At 29.6% G+C, this 22,769-nt stretch overlaps 1 protein-coding gene across 3 annotated transcripts; it reads left to right on the forward strand.

Moving 5' to 3' along the window:
- Window positions 1-22,694, forward strand: LOC129914608 (organic cation transporter protein). Of its 3 annotated transcripts, none has more exons than XM_055993941.1 (7): window positions 1-243; window positions 16,278-16,452; window positions 19,239-19,422; window positions 19,674-19,932; window positions 20,002-20,410; window positions 21,701-22,207; window positions 22,271-22,694. In XM_055993941.1, exons 2-7 carry the CDS (start codon window positions 16,310-16,312, stop codon window positions 22,407-22,409), a joined length of 1,641 nt encoding a protein of 546 aa, XP_055849916.1. In that variant the 5' UTR covers window positions 1-243; window positions 16,278-16,309; the 3' UTR covers window positions 22,410-22,694. The 3 variants fall into 3 exon arrangements, with proteins under 3 accessions (XP_055849916.1, XP_055849913.1, XP_055849915.1); XM_055993938.1 differs by lacking the exon at window positions 1-243 and adding an exon at window positions 9,561-9,722; XM_055993940.1 differs by lacking the exon at window positions 1-243 and adding an exon at window positions 10,380-10,495.
- Window positions 22,695-22,769: the final 75 nt, after the last annotated feature.

Below are 22,769 nucleotides of genomic sequence, written 5' to 3' on the forward strand. Positions count from 1 at the left end.
TGATGGGTTTATACAAAGGATTTATTTAGTTCTTTTTTTATGCATAAGAAGTGCGTTGTGGTGGTTACCGCTAGTGAATGAAAGTAGTTATTACTATAGTATCTAAATTCTAAAGTTTCTATTTGTCTAGTGATGTCTAACGCATAAATGTATTTGATTGTTGTTTTATGTTTTGTAAATATTTGAGTAGAATTAAACCTCGCAGCAGGCATCTAAAATTGCAAAGAACTCGATAAAAAATAGGTTAGTAATATTATTGCTTATGCACATGTTATTCGCATCACATCTGAAGCTTATTTAAAGCTTTGCTTTTATAATTTCAATTCACATTATTAAGTATTTTTTGTTCAAATAAAAGTTAGTTTGTAAAATAATATCGATTCATAATAATTGTTGTTGCTTATAAACTTTAATATACCTTACACATGCATGCGCGTACGCACGATTCCTTGTTCTTGTCATATCATGTAATGTAATGTAAAGTAATGTTAAGTAAGGATGTATTATGTTAAGGATGAAAATTTGACAACGTTCCAGGATGAACAAGAAACAGAAACCGTGTTCGGTAGCTTTATCACATACAATGAACTTTTTTAAATTGTTATAAAATCCTTTTTATTCAAAATAAATTTTGTTCAAAATCACAATTTCTTATTTAATCAAAATGGAACATAACAGTTAAAAATGTTTATTAACGTGGCTGAAATATTTTAAATTTTGAAAGAATTTTTTTTTTCGTTTATTAATTAACAGTTTCGACAAGGAGATGAACATTTTGGTCAATTATTGAGTGCAATTGTTTATATAATTTCGATTAGAGTATGTTAGCATCTAGAACAGAATTGTTAATCACATTAGTTGCACGTTGTCGACGTGCACTATGGCGTATGCGTACTCTTTTTTCCTTTTTTTTTAAACCGCATATGCAAGAGTTTGAATAAAATGCAACACCTGTGAAATTCAGTGAAAGTATTATATTTGATGTGATAACCAAGAATTAAAAGAGTTTATACAAATGTTCAAGGACTGATACACAAAATAAATTTTCTTTTAGTTTTAATTTTATTTTGGAGTAATGGAGTTATGTACATAATTTTTAATTTTAAGAAACTTAAAAAAACCTTCAGCTTTTTTAAGCTCAGATCGTTAAATTAATTTTTTTTAAATCCCGAAATTAGGGCTACTTAAACGCTTCCATATAGAAATTTTCGTGAAGAGTAAGAAAACGGCTTATGGAAAATGGAACATAGAAAAATGGCATATTTTTTTTTTTTTTTTTTTTTTAAATAGAGCAAATTTTGTTGGCCCTCAGCCATTGCAAAAGTTCTAGCGTCGCACATCAGTGCGGTATTTTGGTCTAAAACAGGCCTAACAAAATTTGAGAACATTTTTCACATCAAAACGCTACCAAATGACTAAAAAGTTATTTGGAACCAAAAAATTTCATTTTCTTTGTGCAGTAAAACCCACTTAAGTGCTTACCCACTTACCTCCCGAAAAGCCGGGATAAAAAAAATTATTAAACATAAAAAAGCACTTAAGGTTCATTTTCTTCACTCGGAGTTGAAAAAAGCTTGAGAATTTTTATATTAAAAATTCTCAAGTTATGTTCAACTCCGAGTGAAGAAAATGGACCTAAGAATCTTGGGTTATAACTTTTCTTAAAGCTTATAATTTATTCCTTATTTTGTTTTTTATTTCAAATTATGTCATTAAATAGTTTCTGAGAAATAAAGTTTTAAAAATGAAATTTGGACATTTTTTTTCGTTTTTTAATTGATAAAATTTTGCAATATTATGGACATTTTTTTAATCATTATTCCTGGTAGTTTCTTGTCAAATACTAAAGACCACATTTTATTAATGTCGTTTTAAAATAAAACAGTTTGAATCGCTTCTTCTCAATTCTGAAATTTTATATCCGTATTGGTGAATGATCAAATACAAATTTTTTGCTTTTCTACTAGGAAATTTGGTTTGACGTTTAATTACTTAAATATTAGTGATTTTGAGTAAATTCTGTTTTGAAATCAAGAGAGAATTTTTATTCTGAGAAGCGTTCTTCCTTCTAAATGATTGTGGACTCTTCCGGAGAGCCAATCGAAATTTGAGAATTTGATTTATGACCACGTTTTAGGTGAATTTCCATTTGCCACAAAAAATCATTTATTTTTGATCTTCTGTCAAAAAATATTGGGAAATGCATCTCTAATTGTATTTGCAAAAGAGATCATTTCTTTGAATGATTTGAAATAAGATCCTTCACCTGTGTCACCAGTTTATGCAATAATATAAGTGGACGGTGGACCGCACTGAACAGGATCCTTGTGAGTATTTGTAGGTGCGGGGAACTAAGTCCACGGGAACTAGGTTCCCATTAGAGAGTGGAATTCAATCCCACCTTGAATGGGAAAGAAAACCACTTCACTAAAGTGGATTTCGTTCCCACTCAATGAGAACAAAGTCCCTCAATGGACTTAGTTCCCTGCACCGTATTTGTATCTACATATCAAACATTTAAAACAAGGTTTCATAGCAAAAAAGGAATAAATATTGCTAATCTTGTTCTCCAGACGAAGAAGTTAATTTTTTTCCCCCCCCAATTTGTTTGAGATTGGTATATTTTTTGACCAAAGTCTGTTGTTTATAAGTGGAAAATTAGTGCCATTTGGGAAGTAGTCGTTTCGGTTCTCATTCCATTCGGCATTATAAAATACATTAAAATAATGTGTCATATGGCGAGATTGCATAAACCTTAACTTTCTAGCTTGATCAATGGTCTCCCCCTCCCCTAAACTTAAAAAAAGATTAAAAAAAAGGCAAAAAAATAAAAAAAAATAACTCGTATACGCCACCGTGTACGTGGAAAACGAGCAAATATTGTGAGTTACAACTTTAGCCTAGGTTCTAACACACCCTAACAATTAACTTTTATTTATTTGTGCATTTAATTAAATAAAATATAAACACCTAGTACTAGTACATGCATATACATATGTACTTATTTTGCAAACGCACTCTTGGACAAAATAAGTTCTTATTGGCTAGTTTCATTATAAAAGAAACTCAAAAGCTGTCTATACTCTATCAAAGCAGTGATGATGATGATAAGATGATAATTATTACTGTACATATTGTATGTGTGATCAATATGAGTCATTGCATTACTATTCCTTGGAATAATATTGTACAAATTGGTACCTAGGTATATTATAATGCGAATTTAGAAATAGAAAATAATATAGTTGTCGTTACTAGTCATCCAGTAATGATTGAAAGTGTGCTATGCTCAGCTCATTGCTTGCTTAATCGTGTGAAGAAGTTTTAGCATCTTATCGATAATTGCAATTGAAATAAAGTTTCTATTTACCTTGATTCAAAAAAATTAATAATATTCACAACAACTGCGTCCACATACTTGCTCGAATATATCAAATAACATGTCAAGCTTTGTATGTATTAAACAATATAGGCATTACATTATTTTTGTTATGTTAAGTTTGGGTATTTAAATTAAAAAAATAATTTCTTACTTGAACAAAAGAGGATTTATTATCCATAAATATAATCACAGGTAACTTAAGGATACAAAAATAATGTCCAAAAATATCTTCCTTGACCTATCACTATCTAACCACGCAATATCCACCTTGCGTTTTCGAGTGCATTTTACGCTCGCAGAATTTAAATTTTTCGTATCTTGGAACAAAAACCAATTACTGTTTCTTTTTTCTATGTTTCATTCTTATTTAAAAAACTGCATGGTTAATGCACTAAATGCAAGAATTCCAGATATAATACATTCATATCGAAGATACATGCAAGACATAATGTTATCATGTGCTTGTTTAACAACATAAACCAAGAAAAAATCTGCATCTTTAAAATTCATCGAATAATACATAACATAATTCCATTACTCAAGATTGCTCATCTAGTTCTACACATGAAGAGGCCAAAACTTTTTTTGACCAAGGTTTGTTTTTCTCCTCAGTAAGTGGACAATCAGCAGCCTATGGGACCAAACAACCAAAGCTTTGCAAAAACATGAGTAAACCTTTTTTTCATGGACAATACCAAAAAACAAAATAAAACACAAATAAGTAGTATTTCCTTCCAGCATTATAAATTAAGGCCCTTGCATCAAAAGGGGTATACAGTTAAATTATTATGACCAATAACACTGAATTAAAAAATATTGTGAAAATATGCATTTTTAAAAATCAAGATTTACAGGCTTAATTTTGAAAATGGAACTGTAGGTAACCCTTTTGATGCAAAATTAAAGTTTAATTTTTAAAGTTTATTGTGTCATATGGCCATTTTTTTTATCGTGCTTGACCATCCATATTCTACCCGCTTCTCTTTCGTGTGTGAAAAAAATCCAAAAAATAAATATTACGTATACACCACAGTGCACGTGGATAAAGGGCAAATAATGTGATTTACAACTTTTGCCATAACTCTAGGTGAAAACACACCTTAATTGACATTAAATAAACACTAGCACTCATAACTTAAAGTATTCTTACCCTTTCTGTCGTCAATGTTAATAAATAAACATTAAAAAAAAATTAAAAAAAAAAATTTAAATATTTTTTTTGCTTACTTTTAAAATATTATATACCAGTAATTTTAGGTTTTATCTGCGGAAAAATTCCTACTGGGCTCGATTTTGGTATAGACCTTCGTTACGGCGTTGTTATGAAGATATGAAAAATCTACATTGATATCGCGTCCGTAGAAGTTATAGAGGTCAAAAGGTTACGAAAATCAGTTTTTCGCATATATCCCGTGACCTGTTGCTCGTAGGTCAATAGGGGTCTATGGAAAATCGATTTTTCACATCTTCATAAAAACGCCGTAACGAAGGTCTATACCAAAATCGAGCCCAGTAGGATTTTTTCCGCAGATTGGGGTAAAAAATGCCTAAAATTACTGGGCTATTACTGGAATAAAAAATAAATAAATACAACCCATGAAAAATTTAGCAAAAAATAAAAAAAACTCATTCGCTTATAGTCTAAGAGCCGGCAGCATATTTTGGCAGTTTTGATATAACCGAAATTCGAGTGTGCACATATCTAGATATGCACTACAATATGTCAACGGAACAAGTCTGGCAGTGATCTTTTTCAGCTTTCCCTTGCCAGACGCATCCAAAGTGCAGCAAAAAATCAATTTTTGGCGTTTTGGTATAACCGCATAAATGATACACCAAAAAATCATAAAAAATCCCCTGATTTCGAATCTGTGGGTACCGCAAGTTTCTTTTTCAGCTTTCCCCCCGCCAGACCGCTTTAAAGCATTTTTAAGTGCATTTTTCTAATAAAAACCCTGATTACTTATTTTCTGTTAGGTATAACCGTATGATGGTAACAAATTAATATTCTATGTCTATTCCAGGTCTAGAAAATATAATTTTAAGCCAGCTATTTTTCACCCTTCCCTCTGCCAGACGCATCCAAAGTGCAGTCAAAAATCAACTTTTGGCGTTTTACTAGGTATTACACCAATAAATGATACACCAAAAAATCATAAAAAATCCCCTGATTTCAAAAATGTGGGTACCGCAAGTTTCTTTTTCAGCTTTCCCCCCGCCAGACCGCTTTAAAGCATTTTTAAGTGCATTTTTCTAATAAAAAACCTAATAGTTTACTTCTGTTGGGTATAACCGTATGATGGTAACAAATTAAAATTCTATGTCTATTCCTGGTTTAGAAAATATACGTTTAAGCCAGATATTTTTCAGCCTTCCCTCTGCCAGACGCCCTTAAAGGTTTCCCAAACAGGTTTTTCCATAGAAAAAACACCTAGTTTCTGTTTTTTTCTTATAAAATTGAAATAATATTTTTTTGTTTAGAGTAACCATATGATGGTCAAATATTAACTTTCTCTGCCTTTTCCTGATTTAGAAAATGTAAGTTTAAGCCAGTTTTGTTTCAGCCTACCCTCGGCCAGACGCCCTAAAAGGTATCTCAATAGTACGGGAAAGTTAGATTTTGCTATATGGGGCATGGGGGTCTGGAAAAAAATCCGAAATGCATTTTGTCTTCAGGGATTGAAAGAGCATAAACCCAGGGATCGAAAGAGTCTAAAACCACATTTTGTACAACCGCACCAAGAATCATTTTATTTGTCCCTATACAAATAAAATGCACGACTGGGGTCGCACGTACTTGCTCTTATGCTTAAAGTTACTCTAATGTTAAAGCTTTTTATTCAAGAAAGTTAAGAAAAATTAAGAAATTAAAAAAAAAATCTGTTTTCATAATTAATTAAATACCGTTTTAAATGATCTTTCACAAAAAACCAAGTATGCCAGTTTACTTCTTGTATAAAAAGGAATTTTTAGAAAAAAAATTTCGAAAATCGTTAGAGCCGTTTTGTAAAAAAATAATTTTTTATATATAAAAATTTTCTAACATTTTTCAAAAAAACAGTTGGTATGCCATTTTGAATAAATAATTTATTTACGCATAAAAACGAATTTTCAAAATTTTTCATAAACCGGTTTTCAAAAAATTGATTTTTCAAAAAAAAATTTTGAAATATTTTTTAAAAATCCAAAAATGAGTTTTTTGAAAATTTTCTAAGATTTTAATATTACCTTTACCTAAATGCTTTTGTATAAAAATTTTCGTTGGAATCGGGTTGGTCTTGAACGAGATATTCATAAATCAAAGAAACCGTTCTATGACATGTACCGTTAATAAAGGTAAAAAAAATATTTTTTTTATTTCGAAAGTTGGCTCTTATGTCTAATACTATACTCAAAAATTTTAATCAAAATCGTTAGAGCCGTTTTTGAAAAAAATTAACTTTTCTATTTCCGTTATATGACAGGTACCGTTAGTTTTGGTCCTAAAAAAAAAATTTCAATTTGTCCTCTAGGGAATCACCCAAAACTGTTAACTACCAAGTTTGAACAAAATCGCTCAAATAGTTTAGGCTGTAGCTCGAGGTACATACAGACAGACAGACAGACAGACAGACGGACAGACAGACAGAATTGCCGGACCCACTTTTTTGGCATTCTCCATCATCGTTATATCATGTAAAATTGTTATCTCGAGTTCGATTTTTTTTACGAATCCTAAACTTGCCCTATAGTACCTATATCGCAAGTAAAAATTGCAATTTTTTGAAGTTTTTTGCCTACAGATCGAAAACGGTCTGTCAAATCGAAAAACCAATATTGTAACAAATGAAGGTAATTAAAAGATCTACAACGAACAAATTTTTTTTAAAACGCTTAAGGAAAAGAGATATGACAAAAATAAGAAAATCACTTTTTGACGTGTTTAAAAAAAAAACACCCTAACTTTTAAACCAAAGGGATAATCGAAAAATGTTATTTAACATATATTGTAGAAAATTAAATTATTTCAAGTTTTTCATACATTGTTTTTTTTTGTAGGTTCAAAAATACGCGAGTTATGTGAAAAACCAAAATTTAAATTTAAAAAAAAATGGCGGCCAAATGACTCTTAGTGCGATTTAACAAAATTTGGTTTACGACTCGTGTCTTTATGCCTTTCGAGCCCTGAAGTCAAAATGCATTTCGGATTTTTTCCCAGACCCCCATGCTCCATATAGCAAAATCTAACTTTCCCGTACTATTGAGATACCTTTTAGGGCGTCTGGCCGAGGGTAGGCTGAAACAAAACTGGCTTAAACTTACATTTTCTAAATCAGGAAAACTCAGAGAAAGTTAATATTTGGCCATCATATGGTTACTCTAAACAAAAAAATATTATTTCAATTTTATAAGAAAAAAAAAGAAACTAGGTGTTTTTTCTATGGAAAAACCTGTTTGGGAAACCTTTAAGGGCGTCTGGCAGAGGGAAGGCTGAAAAATATCTGGCTTAAACGTATATTTTCTAAACCAGGAATAGACATAGAATTTTAATTTGTTACCATCATACGGTTATACCCAACAGAAGTAAACTATTAGGTTTTTTATTAGAAAAATGCACTTAAAAATGCTTTAAAGCGGTCTGGCGGGGGGAAAGCTGAAAAAGAAACTTGCGGTACCCACAGATTCGAAATCAGGGGATTTTTTATGATTTTTTGGTGTATCATTTATGCGGTTATACCAAAACGCCAAAAATTGATTTTTTGCTGCACTTTGGATGCGTCTGGCAAGGGAAAGCTGAAAAAGATCACTGCCAGACTTGTTCCGTTGATATACTGTGGTGCATATCTAGATATGTGCACACTCGAATTTCGGTTATATCAAAACTGCCAAAATATGCTGTCGGCTCTCGGTCTATTACTGGAAGAAACCATTTATGAGGCAGCTGAACTTTTTCTAAAATTATTAACAATTTATATAAATGGCTAGTTTATTTGTTATAGTTTTAGTAATTTAGTAACCAAAAAGTCCTTTTCAGAGATATTTCGGCTATCGAATACAAGATCCTATAAACCTCAATCATAGCGTATTTTATAGAGTTTTATATGGTTTTCGGGATACAGAAACTGAACCTCTGTTATTTTTCCTAACCCTGAAGACCTCAATCTTGACGATGCAATTAGTAGAATTCAATGAAGTGGCTATGTTTTAACTTTTCTTTTAAATTGTTTGTTTATTTATTTGAATTCAAAACTTTCCAAAAATTGGGCGATATGGTTGATTTAAAAAGCTTGTATCTTGATGTAGTAGTATTTCAAACCCTATATACCAAAACCTGCAAATTAAACCAATATCACGACCTACATAATGTAGCTATAAAGCTGCGTACTTACGTTTCGACTATACCTGCACTTCCAAAATTTGCTATGAGATATCGGCCTTTATTGGCAAAAGCATTATCTGTTTTGCATGCACATCGCCCATTGTTTGATTTTTGAAATTAAATTTTTATGTTAGAATAATTATCTATAGAAACAAGTAATAATATATTTTTAACAAAAACCACCTTCATTCTCATAGATGCCATTGTTAGAACTGGACCAAATTGAAAGAACAAAAGCACCAACTTTCAAATAAACAAAGAATCATCAAAATCGGTTTACTCAGTCGAAAGTTCTGAGGTAACAAAAAAAAAAAAAAAAAAAAAATACAGTCGACTTGAGAACCTCCTCTTTTTTTGAAGTCGGTTAAAAATTATTAATTCAAAATATATAACGAGTGTTTTCTCTTAAGTATCAAAGCATCAACATTTTTTGAAAAACTTTTATTATTAAAAGCTTTAAAGAAAAAAAATTAAATATCCAAGAAAGCTCCAACGCATTTTGTCCCATCTGCAATAATTATAACTAACATCTAGATAAAAATCATTTCAACCTTATTTACCAATCTAAAAGAAAAATATAATAAGGGAAGATAGATTCCTTATAACAGCTCAACATGCGGCTACATACCAGCAAGCGATAAGACAATTTTCAATAAAAAAATTGATCGATTTAATTCGTTGAGTAATAAACCAATATGTACATACACATATGTATGTCTATGTCATAGTGTTATTTTCATGAATATATTTCCGTCTTTAAGAGACATTTATTCCGAGTCTATTATATTGGCAAGATTTTCAAAGTTAGGGCCATCTCTAGAAGAGTCTACATTTGCTTTCGAGTACAGAAATTCACTTTAGTGTGTGATCTTATCGGTTCTTGAACGGTTATAGACTCATTCAATTTTTTTTAAATAGTCATTTGCTCCTGAATTTCGAAGGCTAGCAAATATATAAGAAATATACCTACATGTTAAAAATGTAAGTATTTCTTTGTTTAGCAAAAAATTTAAAAATGCCCAGTTTTATTGGACAAACATAAAAAAGTGAAGATCTTAATTTTTCTTTGTGATGAAAAAACTGGCCAAGTGATCGTTCGGTTCATTTTTTGTAATGTCATTTCGAAACAAAAATAATTTTCCGACTGTTTATAGAAAATAATGTTTCGAAAAAAAAAGAAACAAAAGATTGAATAAAATGGAAAGCTAAAGTGGATACCGTCAAAAATTTGTTGCAAGCATAATTTAATTTATTTGAGCTCATTTATGTACAAAGCACTTATACATAACTACCATAAAAGCGTCTGCGGTGTTTTTTGTTTTAATTAGATATCGTCTATAATTAAGAGGCAAACATTATTTGTGCGTCTTTAAATGCATCCCTAAATGCAGAACGTCATTTTTAAATTGTATTTCTAACAAACAACAAATACACCTAGACAGAGTGAAAAGAGTTTCAATGTTGACAATTTTTCTTATTTTTTTTTACATAAGAACTTATTGTAGTATAAATAAAATTGTCAACATTTTAATTTAGCATAGAAATTTTTTGAAGTACCTACGTACATATGCTGGCTGGCGTTTCGGGTGCACGCTTAAGCATATGTCAAATATTATTTTGTTTGTTTTATTTATATAATTAAAAATAAATTCGTGAACGCTTTGTACAATCAACCATACTCGTACATTTAGTTCAAATTGAAAAAAAAAAAAAAAATAAGTGTGACAAAAATTGTTTTTGGATTTAAAATATCGGTAAGATTTTAATTTATTTTTATCCAACAACAACAATTTGTTTCTATAAATTAAATGAACTTGATACATGAACTTTTCGTTAAAAAAAAATAATACAAGAAAAACATAAGGAAATCTGCATCGTGATACAATGTTTATAACGTATCTAGTATATTTGAAAAAAAAAAAAAAAAAATCGGATTAAACCTCGCGATGTGTGTTACCAAATAGATGTGCTCTGTGCTGTCTAATAAATAAGTTTGATTGCTAATTGCTGATTCATTAGATTTTTACTGAGATTAGCGGTGATTTACTTATCCAATAAATATTAAGTATTAAAAAAAATAAATTACAGAAATATTTTGTTTATTTTTCTAATTAACACTCAAAAATACTATTGAAAATACCTATATTTTATAAAACGTGTTAAAAGTACGGACATTTCTTAGGTTGGTATAAATGATGTCGCAGAAGTTTCATGATTCATGAATAAGGGCTAGTTTAAGTTTGTATCCACTTAGAACATTGTGTCATTTGATCGAGAAAAAAAAATAATTATTGAATCGCACGCTCCTAATGTCAATAAATAATAATTTCAGTGGTTACCAAGAAATTAGTTTATTCTTCGAAATGTTTGTAAACACATTTTTAAGAAATGCATGCAATATTGTTTCGCTATTTTAGGAAAAAAAAATACTCCATCAAAAACAAATTTCCTTGTAATTTTGAGAAATCTGAAACACAGCTTCTTTTTTATAAAAGTCAAAATTATTATAATCAATATCAAGTTTTTTTATGAACCAATACTTGATCTGAAGAAAGATTAAGTACAAAATAACATTTGGTGCTAATGAGTTTGTTAAACATACATATCTTCTTAGACATGTTTTTTTTATTAAATTTGCAATATTTCAAAGTTGAATGATGACAATAATCAACAATCCAATGATAGGTAAATAAATTTGTCCCAAATTGAAGTAAAATTAAATCGAAGGCAAACGAGTTTATTAATTATTATAGATTAAATTGTAAGAATGGTTTTTATTTTCACACATGAGACATTTTTATAAAAAATGAGGAATTTATAATTTAAATACCTTTTTTACTTCAATTACATATACAAAAAAAAATTCAATTTGTAGAAAATTGAGTAGATACTGAGTATTAGAAATAAATACTGCTATTTTTATTTTGAAATGTCATTATTTGAAATGAGTAAGGGATAGGATTTTCATGTGCACTTAAAATATGCATTTAAAACCACAGAATCTTAAAGAAAATTAATTTTTCTTTTAAATTATAAAAAAAATTACGATATAAACACTGAAGATATTGTTTAATATATTTTTCTTTATAAAACAAATAAAATAAAAGTTTTTTTTTTTAACAACCGGTAATTCTTTTTGGTTAGAATATTCTTCCATTTTTTTTAAATATGGATGCAAATAAATGCGAAATATATTCAATTATAGCAAAATATACATAAATGCAATAACGATTGAGTGCCATGTAAAAGGAATTGTCCTGATATGTATGCATTTGCATGGAAATTTGATCGTAGTAATGAGCAAAAAGAGAGCTTTGCTAGAAGATAATTGAACTATCATTCTTAGTGATACATTTTGAACATCGATTAAGTATCAATAACACTGGTCAACAAGGTTTTTGCCACAACAACCAAAATATACTTTTCTAGTAGTTTTTGATGTGCTGAACTCGAATCTGAAGTCAGAAAATTGTTATTGGCCTCCGTTTTTTAAATATTACCGTTAGAAAATGTAAAAAAACGTAATTTTGGCTGCTTTCGAGGTTATGTTTTTATGTGGGGTAATACATTGTGAATAAATTTGTAACGGTGGCTATAAGAACTGATTTTATTCTTTCAAAAAATGTTTAAATCTTTCCGATATCTGTTTTACTGCCCGAGATATTTAAAATTTAAGCAGCGGTCTTTGAATCAGAAACAACACTGGCCAACCAAATTAAACTTTTTTTGCCACAAGAACCAAAATATACTTTTCTGAAGGTTTTTGGGTTGCTGAGCTCGAATCCGCAATCAGAAAAATTTTATTAGCCTTAGTTCTTGAAATACTACCGTTATAAAGTGCAAAAAAAGGTTTTTTTTTTATAACGGTTATATTTCAAGAACGGAGGCTAATAGAATTTTTCTGATTGCGGATTCGTGCTCAGCAACCCAAAAACCTTCAGAAAAGTGTATTTTGGTTTTTGTGGCAAAAATTCTGTGATCAGAGACTTAATCTTTAAATTAAGTTTAGTTTCTCTTTGGCTTATTAACTGAAACTTAAGATATCTCGAGCAATAAAAAAGATATCGGAAAAATTTAAACAGTTTTTGAAAGTAGAATATCAGTTCTTATAATAACCGTTAAAAATTTGTTTCTAATGAATTACCCCACATAAAAACAGAACCTCGAAAACAGCCAAAATGACGTTTTTTAGCATTTTATAACGGTAATATTTCAAAAACGGAGGCCAATCAAATTTTTCTGACTTCAGATTCGGATTCAGCACCCCGAAAAATACTAGAAAAGTATATTTTGGTTCTTGTGGCAAAAAAAAAGTCAAATTTTGTTGACCAGTGTAATCAGCGATGACATGCTTATACTTTTTTTTTACTTATCCTAAAAAGTCCTACTTTAACATTCTACCGGGTGCTATGAACTTCCTCAATTAGGTATTTCTTTTAAAAATATTAATTAATCTTCTTATTAATAAAAAGGTGGATGATATTCAAGAAAACATGCACTTTCCTTCTGCAAAGAAGTAGTTCGTATAAAATACTTACCATTTTCCTTTAATTTGTTCACTGAAGAAGTTATTTAAAGACACAATGTTAATCATTTTTTCTTTATTTTTTTTTTCCAAAATTTAAATACAAAAAAGTTTAATTTTAAACATATTTCCCATTTTTATTCTTCTTCGGTTTCATTTTCTGCTTAGATAATTAGCAGTGTTTTATTTTAAACGTGATCCAGATCAGATAAGTTTATTTAATTGTGCTTCAACAAAAGCAGGATTTTGCTTTGTTGTTGCTTAGGAAATGCAAATACAATGATCTGGATCATGAGGAAAATAAAACACTGCTAATATTATGTTAAAATAAAGCGTGAGATAAGGTAAGGTACCTATACATATATTTTCTTGGCGACGAGCAATTCCCAAATACCAAAAAAAATACATAAAAGACGGGAAATTTAATTATTTTCAACGAAAAATTTCGTTTGGCAGGAGCAGCGTACTAGGTTTTAAGGAAAAACTCAACGAAAATAAAAACAAGACTCTTCTCAAAAAGAAGACGGATGGTCACCGTGGCTATTACAGAAGTGTAAATTCACACACAAAATTAAGCATCTTACATTTTAACGTAACTACTAATATGAAGCAGGCAGGCGGCGACGCACAGTGGTGCATTTGATGGTTTTCGGAGTCCAAAAATTTGCACGTTCTTCTTAAGCATATTTATTTGAGAAAAAAGAGAGAATATAGCTCAAAAAATGATGCGTTGGTACCAAAATGGACAAAAATTATAGTATATCAATATGAGTTGACTTATTTTTATAAATTCTAACCATCTCTGAAAATTTTTTTGAGAGAATGTTCACCCTTTTGTTGTTTTTTTTCAACACTTATTTTGACACACACATATGTACGTTCACAAAACACAAACACATTCACTAAAATTATTCCATTTATTAATTAAAACGCAAGTTTTACTGGGCTTTCACTATTTTTCAATTTTAAAGTTCAAGTGACCTCAACTCCAAATTTATAAAGCGTTTCGCCCAGGTACGACAGTGGGCTCATCAGTTATAAATTTGGAGTTGAGGTCACTTGAACTTTAAAATTGAATTATATTCAATCGCTCCACTTAAAATAGAAATAATTTAAATAATTTTTATTATTTTTGTTATTTTTTTCTTCGTTATTTCACTATTTTTACCTTTTTCCGTTAATTTAAAGGCGTTCTTAACAATTTGTATTGCTAAAATTTCTCAAAAACAAATAAAAACTAACTGACGTTTATATCGATTTGACAAATTAATTTGAAGTTCTCAGGGATTTCTCGCATGAAAGTCAATCAGTGCTAGGTTGAACATAAAATTTTTTTAAGAAACTTAGAATAAACTAAGTAAAACATAAGAGCTATGTTCGGCCTAGCTAAGATCAAAATTTACGACTAGTTTCAGCAAATGGGCCTAAGGCCCATTTGGCAATTTTTGTTGCAGAAAAAAGTATTAAATAGTGAAAGTGGCAATAAAAGTGTGTTTAATTTTATAAAAAAAATTATTCATTTGACAGAATTTGTTTTGCAAATATTTTTGTTTTTCAAAAAAAATATGAGGTATATAAAAACAAAAAGTGAACAGTGTTTAAAAAATGTGTGTTGTAAATTTTACCATCTGAAGATGGTTAATGCTAATAAATGCGAGTAAATTTATATTAAATTGATAATTTATTTCCTTTTCTACAACATACATCAATTTTTTAAGCCACGTTCTTTCTTTTTTGGTCAATTAAATACTTTAAGTTGATCATAAAATCCTTAAGTTCTACTATTTCTTCCCCCTAAGTTATGTTAAACTTAGAGGAATTTATGACACAATTTTAAGTTCTTGCAAACCGCTATGTATAACTTAAGGGTTTATGTTTCACATAAATATTTAAGACTCGTTTCAGCAAATGGGCCTAAAGCATATAAGTATGTGGAATACGAAAACTTTTCGGCAATTTAAAAATTTTTGTTGAATCGAACACCTTTTTGACATCAATTTAGCCTTATTTCTAGCTTACATACTTTTTTAAAGAAGGCTCTAAAGTCCAATATTATGGAGCCGCCATTTTGATTTAAAAAAGTTTACAATTTTTTCGTAAAGAAATGGCAGTGCAAATACATTTTATTGACGCCAAAAAGTTCTAAAGGCACCACTGTGCGACTGTAGCTCTCACTTGAGTTTTATATAAAATTGTACCCGCAGCCACCAGCATCTGCATTGGTGCGTTTGACAGTCAATAAGTCTAATGAAAATGTATTCCACACTTCCATAAATTTTCCATGAGGCAATTTCTTTACTGCTTTTAAGCGGTTAGCTCTTGTTTTGTTTACATGTTTTATGAAATTATGATTCAATTTCTGTTTTGTTCTTTTTTTAATTGACGAATTAATGGAATTTGCCGGGAGATTGTTTTGTTGGTTTGCTCTTCAATCTATTATTGAATATCAAGAACATGAATCCTATATGCAAAAAGGGGTAACACTTCACTAATAGTCTCAGAATTAAGTGGGTTTTTAAGCATATTTATAAACACTCTATCGAATGACCAATCATTTTTCTTAAATTTTTAATTTCTTATTTTAAATAGCATCTAATAGATTAGAAAAGATAGGAAGTCTAGAAAAACGTATTCATGCTACGTTGTTGTTGTCATACAAATAAAGAACCAAGAAAATGTATTTAAACAGAAGAAGATATTTTTCCAGGTAAATGAGAGGACCTGGAATTAGAAACACCCTGTTGATAAAATTCAAAGCTGTAAAATTCGCTGATAGTGTTTCTGTTGGTATGATACAAAAGTTTATTGAAATATTAAACGTGAAAGGGTGTTTTGTTGAGACGTATACAAAATTAGATTTTTTAAATTGTGTTTTGTTTAATATAATTTTGCAGGTTTATGGCCAATATCAAACAAGTAATGAATTTTGGTTCCATATAATTCATAAATTTAATATCGATTTAAAAGAAATAATCTTAAAAATTTAAATTTTTTTTCTTTTTTACTTACAGTGGTTAGAATCATTTTTATAAAATTGGGATAAATGGATTTCGACAAAATTCTAGAAAAATGTGGAGACTTTAATCGATACCAATTCATGATATTGGCGCTATTTGGACTGATAAATGTTATAATATCCATGCACTATTTTACACAAACTATTATTAGTTTTGTACCAAATCACTGGTAAATATATTTTCTTTATAAAATTTGTTTTCCTTTTCAGGTTTCCAAACTTTACAATCTTACGATTTTCTATAACACTATCTTAACAAAAGAAATCAAATCGCGTACCTACTTTTTTTTTGAACCCAAATTCATTTAAGATGTTGTTTTTTTTTTCAAGAACGAAATGTAGATTTTTTTACTTGCGATATAGGTAGGTACTATAGGGCAAGTTTAGGATTCGTAAAAAAAATCGAACTCGAGATAACAATTTTACATGACATTACGATGATGGAGATTGCCAAAAAAGTGGGTCCGGCAATTCTGTTTGTCTGTCTGTCTGTCTGTATATACCTTGAGCTAGAGCCTAAACGAGTGAAGTGATTTTCTTCAAACTTGGTAGTTACCAGTGTTTGGTGATTCCCTAGAGGGGAAATTGAAATTTTTTTTTATGACCAAAACAAACGGTACCTACCATATAACGGAAATAGAAAAGTTAATTTTTTTCAAAAACGGCTCTAACGATTTTGATTAAGATTTTTATGTGTGTGCACATAAGAGACAACTTTAGAAATAAAAAAACATGTTGGTACCGTTATTAACGGTACCTGTCATAGAACGGTTTTTTTGGTTTCTGAATATTTTGTACAAAATTAACCCGATTCCAATGAAAATTCTTATGCAAAAGCGTTTAGATAAAGGTAATATTAAAATTTTAGGAAATTTTCAAAAAACGCTTTTTTGGATTTGTTAAAAATATTTCAAATTTTTTTTTTGAAAAATCAATTTTTTGAAAACGGGTTTGTGAAAAATTTTGAAATTTCGGTTTTATGTGTAAATTAGTTATTTAGTTATTCTTCAAAATGGCATACCAACTTTTTTTTTGAAAAATGTAAGAAATTTTTTAAATATAAAATATTATTTTTTTAAAAAACGACTCTAACGCTTTTCGAAATTTTTTTTCTAAAAATACGTTTTTATACAAGTAATAAAATTACATACTTGGTTTTTTGTAAAACATCATTTAAAACGGTGTTTAATAAAAAAAAAATAGATTTTATTTTTTACACTAGGTACTTATGAAATTTCTTGGAAATATCAAACTTCAAATTTTTCCTAATTTCCTTGAATAAAAAGCTTTAACATTAGAGTTACTTTTAACATAAGAGCAAGTACGTGCTACCCAAGTCGTGCATTTTATTTCATATACATACATACATTTACCAAATTTGTGTACAAAAAGTTTTAAAAAATGTAGTAATTGGAACTCTAAGAACAACTTCGAGCGACCCAGTCGTGCATTTTATTACGGATTAATTTTTTAGTTTGAGAGATTGTTTTATCATTCGTGTTGATCTGGATCAATTTATCATGTAAGACATTTCTATCGAGATCATTTTTATTAAACCAAAATTTAGTCCCTATTTTGATTAACAGAAACAGCGGAAGGTTTTGAAGATGACTTTTGATAAAGGATAGATCGTGTGTTGGAGTAGCATAAACAAATGTGAGCGAAAAAAAAAATATAAATATAGAATTTTTTTGTCTATATTTTGATGATATTTATGGTTCATTAGTCATAATAAAACGCATCTATTTATTCATGTAAACTTGGATCAAATTTGCACATAAAAAAAAAACTAGACATAAGTCCTACTTTATATCGGGGTCATTTTCAATCAACCAAAAATAAAGAAAATACATACAAAATATTTTGATAAACAGATGACTTCATTCCGTTTGTAGATAGAACCAAATACTTATGAAGAAAAAAATGAATATACAAAACTGTTTTATTGATCCATATAGTTTTATTATCAATGATGATCTATTATGGATCACAGGGTCATATCATAAGTAATTACACATGGAGTTGCAGCACCTGGCAGTCAGCCGTGAACTTTATATTTGAGATAGATTTTTTTTTTCAACTTGACGTTAAATATAATTCCCATAAGAAATGATATTTTTAGAAAAAAAAAACACTTTAATGAAGTTTTTTGTATGTTTTCCTTTTGCTGCAATAAGCGTTTTCATTCTAAATTCTTTTAAAACATGATTAAGTTGTAGTTTTGTGCTTTCGTTCAAGTTTTCTCTTAAGAAGTTCTTAAAGATGTGTTTTATAAGAATTCATGCCCGGAGAATTACAAAACAAGTCCAATACTTCAATTTTTTAATTGAGGAATAATGTGGGACTCTTAACTTAATGGCAAGGATCCAATCCTTCATAAATGTAGAATCTTAGAAACTCATAAACTAATCCGAATTCATAAAATCAAAACGTTCCCAAGATCCTTTTTTTGTTGGTCCTGTGTTATGGTGTTTTCCACAATATAAAAAGAACCTAATCTTTTTTGAGTGGACGAATTAAATTTAAATTGAACTTCATTTCATTTTAATAGGAATGTTCATTTTAGAGAACTATAAAATTAAAAGTGACCCCACAGTTGTAAATCGACCGCCAGTTTTTTTTTTTAATGTCTCCCCATAAAAATACGAGGATTTTCCGCTTAAATTAAGTGGATTTCTCTTAAATTAGCACATTCAAGAAATTAAGAAGATTTGTCCGCTTAATTTAAGATGAAAGGCATCTTGGCAAATACATAACTATGCAGAAATCCGTTAAATTTAATGCAGAATCCATTTGTTTTTAAGTCTTAGGTGGTCTTTTTTCTCCGTGTGAAAATCAACTTACCAGGATCCAATATTTTGTATTTTACTGTAGGAATTATGTACATGTACACACATTGAAAAAAGTATACTTACAATACTTATCTTTTCCATTTTTTTTTTTTTCAAATTTAAAGGTGTTACCATGAGAAACTAGAAAACAAATCCTTTACGGAAATAGCTGTTATTTACTCAAAGTTCGAAAATCCATCATGTACAAAATTACTGGATATTGATGGTTACAATGTAACTGTAAGCACGGAAGCGTGCACAAGATGGATTTATGACTATGATTATGGCTATAGAAGTATGAATACAGAGGTAAGTAAAATAATTATTATACATTATTACGTAGAAAAGGGACAAAAACATTACAGAAATTATAGAAATACATAGTTGGCACTTAACTTAAATTAAAATTTGCGGGTCTCTCAGCTCCCGAGGCGTTCTGAAACACAGAAAATCTTTGGATTAAATGAACTTAAATGCGAATTTTTTTTATAAATTTATTGAATTATTTATAAACATAAATTTCTTAATTAATGAACCAAAAATATTACTTTTTATTTCAGTTAAATTGGGTATGTGATTCCGCTTATAAAGCACGAGTTGGACAATCAATGTTTTTTGTCGGATCAGTTGTAGGGACCCTATTTTATGGTCTTTTATCAGATAAAATTGGTCGATTACCTGCACTGATATTATCTAATTTATCTGGATTTGTTGGAGATTTTTCTACAATTTTCACAGCAACGCTGCCAACATTCACACTTTGCAGATTTATTTCCGGTTTAGCAGCTGACACAAACTTTTACTTAATGTATATAATGGGTAATTTTTTTAAAGTTAATGTTTATATAGTAAAAATTTATTTAAAAATGTATATTTTATATATTTTAGTGTTGGAATACATAAAACCATCAATGCGTACTTTGGGTCTCAATTTAGTCGTAGGCCTATTTTATTGCTTAGGTCTAGTTTTTACACCATGGCTGGCAGTTGTTGCCGGAACTTGGCAGCACTATTTGAAAATGACTTCATTGCCAATTTTGTCCATAAGTTTATTTTATTTTATTATACAAGAAAGTGCACAATGGCTAGTAACAAGAAATGATTTGGACGGTGCTATAAGACGTCTAAGGAATGTTGCAAAATTTAATGGAAAAAAAGTATCGGATGAAGATTTTAATGAATTTCGAAAGTATTGTGAGAAACAAAGGACGAAAGAAGGCGAGAAGCAATCGAACTTAATTGATATGTTTAGAACGCCAAGGATGAGAAAACATACACTTATATTATTTTTTAAATCGTAAGTATACTTTTTTTTACTACTTTTGTCAAATATATTAACGTTATTATAAAACTGGGTACCTACTCTGATGTTCCCGAAGTGTGTTATTGGTTAAAATAATGTATTTAAGTGTAATTTTTTTTATAATATCTGCGTGAACTTTGTCCCGTCAAAAGTTGGTGTCAACAACATTGAGATCTTATTTTATCCGACAGGACAAGATGACATGATTGGCTGACTAAATAAAGTGTGAGTGTAGATGTTGTTGGTAACACTGTCAGAATTAAGAAAAGCACTTAAGGAAACAATAAATTAAAAAAAAAACACAACCAAAACTTATAAAATTGAGAAAAAATTACAGAGATAAGATTGAAAAGTTCTCAAGATCAATTAGGGAAAAAAATACAAAAGCTGTTCATAACCGAAATTGCAAAAAATTTCGAATATGGTTCTTAAACGCAAGACCAAAATATATGAACATTTATTAAACAGGTCCCAGGCTGCGTATAAATTTCACTGAAACGCTATCAATCTGACCATAGAACATGCGCATCTTAAGCAGGCGCCCGCGCCAGTCAAAAATTTGCAACCTGGTTTTGAAAATGCAGCTCATCCTGTTATTAAGGCAAGAGTTTCTGAAATGACAGGTAGGGAAAGAAATTTGATTATGGTTTTTATAATGAGTTGGTAATTATTGGGATCTTGTTTATAATTGACGGCTTCAAAGACTCTGGAATGAAGAAAGCATCAAAATTTAGGAAAAAACGTTTGTGTGTTTTTTCTTAACTGGAAGTGTGTTTTGAATTATTTTGTGTCAGAAACAAACAATTATGATGGATATTGTGAAAAGAGCATCTTTAACCCATGAACAGGATTCAAAAAAAAAAAAATTATAAAATCGTTTTTAACGCTTAGAAGCTATTGACATAGAAACAGAAAAACCGACTTCCAAAAAAAAGGAGGTTATCAATTCTGTATTTTTTTCTTTTTATGTTTTTTACCTAATAAATTTCATAACTTTGGACTGGGTGAACCAATTTTGATAATTCTTTTTGTATTCGAAAGCTAGTGCTCGTGTCCCATTTCAATTTCGTCCAGTTCTGGTTTGGTTTATTTTTTATGTTTTTTTTTTTAAATTTTAAAATAAAAATTTTGGTTCTACATCCCTTTCGTAAAACTAGCTGTACACAAAACACAAACAGCACAACATTTCTACCTATATTGTTTGAGAGCAAACATTGTCATTGTATCATACAAACAAAAATTGTTTGGCATAAGCTTTATTGAAAAAATATTCTTGTTTTTCAGAATGGTCATAACGCTGTGTTATGATGCCGTGTCACGAAATGTGGAAGGAATGGGACTATCACCTTTTGTCATGTTCTCACTTAGCGCATTAGCGGTTCTACCTTCCAGTGTACTATTAATATTGCTTCAAGATAAAATCGGTCGCAAAGGAATGGCCTCCTCATCGCTATTAGTTGGTGGCATTTTCACAACAGCAGCTGGGATTGCAATTGCTTACCAAAAACAAAACCATAATGCAACACTTTTAGCTTGTCTTACAATTGCTGCCAGGTTTGGAGTTGCAATCTCTTATGAATCTGGATCGCAGTATGCCACCGAGCTAATACCAACATGTGTTCGTGGACAAGGAGTTGCTGCTGTACATGTAGCTGGGTTTGCGGCTTCATTTCTGGCGCCATACATTTTATACTTAGGAACATATTTTAAGGCAGCACCATCGATAATACTGGGTGTTTTATTCTTTAGTGGAGCTTTCGTTTGCCTGTTATTGCCCGAAACTTTGAACAGGTTAGAAGTCCATTTTTTATATTTGTTTGCATTATTTGACAATATTTATATATATTTTCCAAGAACTCTTCCTAAATCGTTGGATGAAGGTGAAGAATTCGGTAAAGGAGAGCGTTTATTAGATTTTCCATGCCTTTCAAAACGTAATAAAGATACTAATGATTCCCCAGAACATTCAGAAGCTGACATAACATCTGTTTAACAGTATTTTGTTAAGTATTTAGAATATTTTATTTATTAGTTAGTATGATATTTAAAAAAATAATAATATTAAGAATAAAATAATTAAAGCTGCAACTCGAAAAATGCTCATAGATTAAATGATTAAATTGTTAAAATTCCTTAGCAAATATATTTTCCTTATTTTTTTTTATTTGTATCCATTTTGCTTGAATTTAAAAACATTATATTTTTTTTTGTATTTTATAATATCTAATAACTCTACACAATAAAAATGTGATACACGTTTTCCAACGAAATAAATTTACATACATTCATGTGTCTTTAATATTTTTTGCTTAAATAATACCTACAATTTGTTTGACTGGTAACAATTTCTTGA

The sequence above is a fragment of the Episyrphus balteatus genome, chromosome 3 (genome assembly GCF_945859705.1).
Source record: "Episyrphus balteatus chromosome 3, idEpiBalt1.1, whole genome shotgun sequence".
In the NCBI taxonomy this organism is placed as follows: domain Eukaryota; kingdom Metazoa; phylum Arthropoda; class Insecta; order Diptera; family Syrphidae; genus Episyrphus; species Episyrphus balteatus.